Source organism: Panicum virgatum, chromosome 1N, assembly GCF_016808335.1.
Source record: "Panicum virgatum strain AP13 chromosome 1N, P.virgatum_v5, whole genome shotgun sequence".
Lineage (NCBI taxonomy): Eukaryota > Viridiplantae > Streptophyta > Magnoliopsida > Poales > Poaceae > Panicum > Panicum virgatum.
Window position 1 is genome coordinate 12270382 of NC_053145.1, and position 7431 is coordinate 12277812.

At 56.1% G+C, this 7431-nt stretch overlaps 1 protein-coding gene across 3 annotated transcripts; it reads right to left on the minus strand.

Annotated features, from left to right (window-relative positions):
• Positions 1-4953: 4953 nt before the first annotated feature.
• LOC120655180 (protein FAR1-RELATED SEQUENCE 5-like) lies at positions 4954-7145 on the minus strand. 3 transcript variants are annotated; one of them, XM_039932921.1, is made up of 4 exons: positions 6918-7145; positions 6573-6808; positions 6052-6136; positions 4954-5937 (listed from the first exon to the last, which is right to left on the minus strand). In XM_039932921.1, exons 3-4 carry the CDS (start codon positions 6076-6078, stop codon positions 5017-5019), a joined length of 948 nt encoding a protein of 315 aa, XP_039788855.1. In that variant the 5' UTR covers positions 6079-6136; positions 6573-6808; positions 6918-7145; the 3' UTR covers positions 4954-5016. The 3 variants fall into 3 exon arrangements, with proteins under 3 accessions (XP_039788855.1, XP_039788854.1, XP_039788856.1); XM_039932920.1 differs by having other exon boundaries at positions 6573-7145; XM_039932922.1 differs by lacking the exons at positions 6573-6808; positions 6918-7145 and adding an exon at positions 6423-6566.
• Between the last annotated feature and the right edge of the window lie 286 nt (positions 7146-7431).

Here is a 7431-nt window from a genome sequence, read left to right on the forward strand (position 1 = left end):
ACCGTGTCGGGGTCCTGGGCGATCGTGCTTGGGTCCGAGGCGACCGTCACGAGGTCCGGGGTGGTCATGTCAAGACTCGAAGCACCCACATCTGTCTTCTTGGTGTCGGCGTCGAGATGTGGTGAAGTAGATCCGAGGCGCCCCCCATGCAGGATTACCCCGACATCGTCCCGTGCTTCTTCCCTTTCCGCCACCAACACCGCGCTGACAACTTGCGGGGTGGCGGAAATGTACAGGAGGAGCTCCTCCTCATCCCAGGGTGCCACCAGAATCGGAGGAGAGGTGAGTTACCTCTTGAGTTCCCGGAACGGATGTTAGCCTCTTCTGTCCAGCTGAAGCGCCCGGTCTTCTTGATTAACTTAAAGAGAGGGGGCCACGCTCCCCGAGCTTGGAGATGAACCTCCCTAGTGCCGCCATGCATCCCGTGAGGCATTGTGCCTCTTTCAGATGTGTTTGGGGTTGCATGCGGTCGATTGCTTCCACCTTCGCTGGGTTCACTTCGATGCCTCAGATTGACACTAGGAAGCCGAGGAGCTTCCCCGCTGGTACCCCAAAGACACATTTCTCCGGGTTCAGCTTGAGCCGGGTGGTGCGTAGGCTATCGAAGGCTTCCGACAGATCCCGCATGAAGGTTTCCTGCTGCAGGTCCTGTAAAGTGATGCGCATGGTCCGTTGGAAAGTCGAACCAGCGTTCTTGAGCCCGAAGGGCATGCGGACGTAGCAGTACGTTCCCACCGAGGTGGTGAACGACATTTTCTCTTCGTCCTCCCTTGCCATGCTGATCTGGTGGTACCCGTAGTATGCGTCTAGAAAGCAAAGGAGGTCGCATCCCGCCGTGGAATCGACGACTTGGGCGATGCAGGGTAGCGGAAAAGGATCTTTTCGGCAGGCCTTGTTGAGGTCGGTGTAGTCGACGCACATGCAGAGTTTGTTGTTGGCCTTGCGGACGACAACCGGGTTGGCCAGCCACTCGGGGTGGATGACCTCCCGGATGAAGCCGGCCACCAGCATCTTTCGCACCTGGTTGCGGATTAAGTCTTGCCTCTCCGGGGCCTGGTGTCGGATCTTCTGTTGTACGGGCCGCGCACCGGGGTGCACGGCAAGAAGGTGCTTGATCACCTCCCTGGGGACCCCGGGCATGTCGGACGGTTTCCACGCAAACACATCAACATTTGCCCGGAGGAAAGTGATGAGCACATCTTCCTATTTCTCCCCCAGCTCTGCCCCTATGGTAACAGTCTTCTCGGGATCATCCCCAAGGCGGACCATCTTGGAGAGGGCGGAGCTGTCAGGAGAAAGGTGTTGTTTTGCCGACGGATGGGCAGACGACTCGGGGCGTTCGACGTCGTCGTAGGACGTGGTTGCCACCGCCTCGTAGAGTCACTCGGCGCAGTGCACCGAGCCCTTCACGTCAGCCTTGATGGAGATGACCCCGGCTGGGCTAGGGAGCTTGAGGGTGTTGTAGGCATAGTGTACCTCGTCCATGAACTTGGCGAGCGCTGGGCGCCCAAGTATGGCATTGTAGGGGAGGTCGAAGTGCGCCACGTCGAATGTGAGGTTCTCCGTGCGGAAGTTGTCTCTTCCGCCGAACGTGGCGGGCCGCTCGATCTGCCCAAACGGGACGGTCTTCCCGTCAGTCAAAGGAGCAGAATAGGTGAGCTTGCGCTCAGCTATCTGCATCCTGCGGAGCACCTCCGGCGATAGCAGGTTGAGGCCTGCTCCGCCATCCACCAGGGTCCTGCCGACCCCGATGTTGCAGATGGTGGGCTTCACGATGATCGGGAGGAGGCCTACACCCGCCGTGTTGGAGTGGTGGTCGCTCCGGTCGAAGGTGACGGGAGTGCTCGACCACTTGAGAGGTTGGGAGCCCCTGGGTGCCAGGGACTCCTTGCAGACCTCCCTCTAAAGGAGCTTGGCCCTCCTCCCGGACAGTGGTGCACTCGCTCCGCCGAAGATGGTGGTGACCGCGCGCTGGGGCTCCTGGAAGCCCAAGCCAACCCCGCCTAGGCCAGCTTGGTCGCGGTCATTGTGGTCGTCGTGGTCATCGCGGCGACGGTCACCATGGCCCTGCTGACACTCTGCTGTGAGGTCCTTGACGAGGCGGCGCTCGGTGAGGTCGTGCCGGTCGGTGTAGTGGAGCTCGCACCACTTGCCACCGTCCCGGCGGGGCGGAGCGGGTTTCCTTTCGCCACCCGTAGGGTTTCCCCTGGGAGGTAGTTTCGGGCACCCCTCGGCGGACATGACAGCAGTGGCCTTCCGCTTGTTCGCCTTGGCGCCAGGCTTCGGGCCGTCGCGCGCCAGAGGCTCCTCGGGAGCGCCCTGACGTTCGACCCTAGCGTACGCCTCGGCCTCCCGGGTGTACTTGTCCGCCAGAGCGAACAACTCGGATACGGTTTCCACATTGTGGGTCTCCAGCTTGCCAACCAACCGTTTTTTTGGTGACGCCTTCACTGAACGCCATGATGACAGCGGCCAGTGAGATACGGGGGATTGGTGTTACGTACCTGGCTGAAACGCTAGATGTACTATCGCAGCGTTTCGCCTTTGCATTGCCGGACGGTGAGAAGGTCGCTGCGAGTTCCAGGTCGAGTGAACGACCCAGAGAAGTTGGTGACGAATTATTCCCACAACTCTCCCAAGGATCCGACAGATCCCGGTGGGAGGTTCATCAACCAAGAACGAGCAATGCCCCGGAGGGCAACATGGAAGTAGTTCGCCATGACCTAGGGGCCTCCTCCCGCCGCCTGGATGGCGGTGGTGTAGATCTGAAGGAATTCCTCCGGGTTGATGGTGCCGCCGTACTACTCGGGCAGGTCCGGTCGGAACTTGGTGGGCCAGTTGATCCGCCTCAAGTTCGCCGTGAAAGCCTGGCTGCCGGCCCCGTATGGGCCGATGTCGACGTCGGAGGTGGTGCCGTTGCCCATAGGCAAGCCAGACGACGCATGCTCATCGTTGGCTTGGTGCCGCCTCTCCCACGCTCTCTCCAGAGTAGTGCGGGCATCCTCGCTGGCCCTCACCTCATTGAGGTGGTATTGGAGGTCAGGGGTTCCCCCGATGCAGCTAGTCGATCGCTGGGGCTGCGCCGTGGGCTCCCCACGGGTGACGCTGGAGCTCTGCGCCTTGGGTCCTGGCGCAGCCTTCCTCACCAGGCTAGCCAGCTCGTCGAGCCATTCTCCCTCAGGAGTGCCTGCCCCCACCCTTAATGGAGGGTGGCGTAGCAAAGCACGGGCCGCGGCGAGCGCTTCCCCAGGGGGAATGCTTCCGCAGCTGAGGCGGCTGTGAGTCGGCGGACCACGCAGCGCCGCACGACCTCGTGCTTCCGCCTGGAACCGGGCGACGTGGGTGTTGGCCAATGTTGTTCCGCCGAACTTGATCCTAGGGGCACCGAGCCGCGGCGCGTAGTAATATGCGACACCGCCCGTCGGACGGGCGGAATCGTAGTTGACGAGCCCCCAGCCCCCAGACGGGAAGGGGTACTGGAGAGCCCTCGGCGTGGGTGCGCACGTTCGTTGCCAATCTCCTCGTCAGAACGGTCAGAGCGGTCCGCCATGGATTCTGCGAGGTGGAGCTTCACAGAAAGGAAATCTTACGCGCTATACCCCCTACCTGGCGTGCCGGCTAACGGTGGGTGATTACCGCGAGCAGGGATTTGTGGGAACCCCCATTTAGAGATTCGGCCAGGGGTATAAACCGCGGAAGAATCTCCTCTAAGGTAGCGAGTGGAGACAGTGGTTTTTAGACAGGTTCAGGCTGCCCGGAGGTGTAATACCCTACGTCTTGTGTGTTGTGATTGAATCTTTGCTGATCCCGAGTTGGGAAGCCCAAGCTCAGAATGTGTCAGTTACGTACCGAAAGAGCCAGTACCGAAAGGGTTGGTGCTTTTACATGTCCTAGGACCTTCCTATTTATAGACTATGTATGTCTTCTCTGTTTTCTCTCTAACTAGTGTGAACGCCCTCTTTGCATGGTAGCCACCGTCTTCCAGGCTGCCCTGCCCCTGTCAGACGAGCAGGCATTTTGTCGGGGCCTGCCGTAGCAGGCTTCTGGGGTCCCGCCAGTGTCAGAGGCGCCCTGGGGTGACCTCGGGGAGTTCCGGGGTGTCCGGGGTGCTTGTAGACTCTGACTGGTGGGTCTTCTCATCCCGGGGTATTCCGGGGCAGTCTGGCCGGTCCTCGTGCTCCCGGGGCGCCCCGGAGGGCATCCGGGGTGGCGTGAGTGCGGCCACGTGGTGACCACCGAGGTCGTCCCGCGGACCCTCCTGGTCTGGGGTGACCCTGGTCAACCCCGGGGCGCCGCCCGGGGTGGCTCTGGCTTTTACTGCGATGGCGGTGCGGTAAACGACGGTGGGTCCCGACCACCGTGCATTTTCAAGCCGATGGGACGGGTAGCCCAAGGATAAGCTATCTGTCGCCCATCGTCTTATCTTCTAAGAGCACGACATCCCCGTAATCATGATGTTCTTACGGGGAAGCCGCGCACCCCTCGGGTTCTGCATGGAGTCTGGCGGCGAGGCGCCGTAACCGCCTGGTAAAGATCTTTTTACCAGGCGGGTGTCTTCGAGGGGAAGGAAACGTCCCCCCGGGCTTCACGTGCCGGGTCAGGCCCGGCCCGCTCCAGTCGGGTGCCCGCCTCCGTGGGCGGACGTCCCTGGCGGGCCCCACAGCTGTGCTCGGCTGACGTCGCTGGTTGACGCTGCTGGCGGGTCCCATCTTCCTTAATCGCGCATGAATCCGAGGTTATGGGGACCCCCGTTCCCATTACGCTGACAGTCACCATCAGTGATTGTGGATTGTGGCTTCTGCTGACACATTGCTTTCATAAACGCACCAAGCATGCATACGTAGGAATCAATACGCTCATCTGAGACGATCCCACAACCACTGGCGGAGCTACGTTAGGGCCATAGTGGGCTACGGCCCCCTACCTTGGAGTAATTTCTAAAGGACCATGTGGTAGACTAAGCTCACTTGATAACGATGGTTTCATGGATACATGGAATTGTTGATTACTAGTCATTTACCTCGAATCGGCCCCTGCTTGACTTGCCCCCTGGCTCCGCCACTGCCCACAACCAAATACAGTTGTGCTTCTGTGGTGGTTCATCCCAACAAAGGGAACAAAGGGCATCTTATACCTGTTCATCCGGTAAGTACTATCAAAGATTACGACATCACCAAATGATTGATAGTCCATACGAGATTGGCTATCACACCAAAACATGGTCTTCAGGTGTTCATCACCATCCATTTGGTAATCATAATAAAAGTCAGGATCATCCTTCTGCCTACTCTGCATGAGACCTAACACTGCCATTGCATCACCATCAGCTATCCGTGATCTCTTGTACCTAGAAGAAAAGTTGTATGCATCCTTCCTAATGATGCCGACTTCACCATATCCACCATATCTGTATTGAAGAACATCCATAATGACATGCTTACGGATTCCAACTCCTTCCATTGCCATGATCTCTGTTTTCTGGAAATCCTTCATTTTCCGGTGAGACCACAGGAAAGGGACTTCATCTTGCGTATCTAAGCGATGGTTGTGCTCATCTAAATTTTTTTGCACATACCAGACTCCTCTGGCTTGATCCAGTTTAATCTCCAGTTTCGCCTGACATTCCCACAGAGTTAGTGCTCTTGGTCTACGACCGCAAACATCCTTATCAAGCCATTTGGCATCTCGTTGTCCTTCTCTAGAACACAAGAAATGTCTAAATAATAGTGCTCCAGACCGCTTTGCACGCCTCACTTTCTTCCTTCTAACACTAAAACCCTTATCCCTTGCATACTTGTTATAGAAAATGTAAGCCTCCATCTCCGATGAAAAGGCCTTCTTTACTAGGTCCCAACACTCATCCAATGTAGTGTGCCGAGCTGCAGCATGTGACATTGTCCTAAACATTTCTTCATCATAACTAGCATTGCCATATTCCTATATACACAAAAAGATGGAGTTTAATTAGTATGGATATATGAAATTTTAGTTCTATGAACAACAAACAATAAAATGGAAAAAACTCAATATCCGATATAGTCATATTTATACCTTTGACGTTGGATTTCGATCAGACATGTTATCATCAGGCGGCTCAAGATAAAAGTCCAATTCCTCCTCAGCTCCAACTTTACTCCTGTACATTAGCAGACATCTAATCTTATTAAGCTTGTAGCAGCATTTCTCATTCAGGAAAAAAAATTCCCATGTACCAAGAATTAAACCTAAATTCCCTTAAAAAAATTAAACCTAAATTTTGTACAGCAACAACATGCTCCTAAAGACAAGAGAAATAGAAAGAGGGAGAGCTTTGGAAAAATGAAACAGGGGCACTTCCAATTGGACTAAGAAATACTGCAACACCCAATAATTTTCACATTATGCAAGTACGTATGACTTTTCTGTAATACACGATTACTTACTCACATGATGGCACTTCCAATAGGACTGAAAAATAATTCAAGCACAATTCTATCTTGTTCTTTTCTTGTTTGGTCGTGGTTACTATGGCTATGATCTGTTAGCCATTGAGCCATGAGGAATGAGGATGAGGGATCATGACAGGGGGATACCAACGCGGATTGCGTCGCCGCTAGGGAACGCCGTCGCCCTGAAGTGATGCAGTCCTGGACGAAAATGGATTGGGGATGAGGTGTGTGCTACTGCAGAGGGCGCAGTCGGAGGTGCGGGGCAAGCAGGGGGCAGTCGAAGCCGTCCTCCTCGCCGTCCAGGCCGCAGTGGATGTGGCCGTTGCAGGTGCCGATGAAGTGGAAGATTTTGTAGCTGCTGCGTGCGCCGGCCCAGAATGCTGTTGATGACGGAGCCGATCAACAGGTCGCCTCCCTCACCACCGCCGTCGAAATCGGCGACGCAGGTCACAGCGTCCACAACAGAGGAAGAAATGGGAGGGCTCAAACCACAATGGAGAGAGGGAGACGCCGCCGCCGCTGGCACACCCCAATGAAAACGGATCGACGCGCGAGGTTGCCGCCGCCGGCCGTCCGACCTCACCCGGCGCGAGAAAAATGGCCAGCAAACGCAACGGACGGCGTGGGGTGGGGGGCGTGGGTTAATGGGGCACGGCGCGATGGAGAGAGGCCGCCGCCGCCGGCCGTCCGACCTCCCTCGCGCAAGAAAAATGGCCACCAGCGAACAGAGTGGGGTGGGGAATGGGGGGCACGGCAGACTTGGGTTTTTGGACTTGGACCGGGCTGCACTAGGGCACGAGTAGGGCCGGGCCCAGACTAAACCCACTCGGAAAAAAATTAATTAAATGTTAATTGCTTTAAGATTCGTGCAAATTTCATGGAAGGGACCATCGGAGCAAAACTCTTAATTTAATTCTACCAAATAATTTTTTACTAAATCAATTGAGTCAGCTTGTAAAAAGTGCTATCCCGGTGCCTATTGTGTTGGTGCTGGTTGTCGATT

Coding starts and splice junctions, on each gene's coding strand:
- LOC120655180 (XM_039932921.1), bottom strand. CDS start 6,078: ATGTCTGATCGAAATCCAACGTCAAAG. Junction 5,938..6,051: donor ATCGAAATCCAACGTCAAAG/GTATAAATATGA, acceptor TTGTGTATATAG/GAATATGGCAATGCTAGTTA.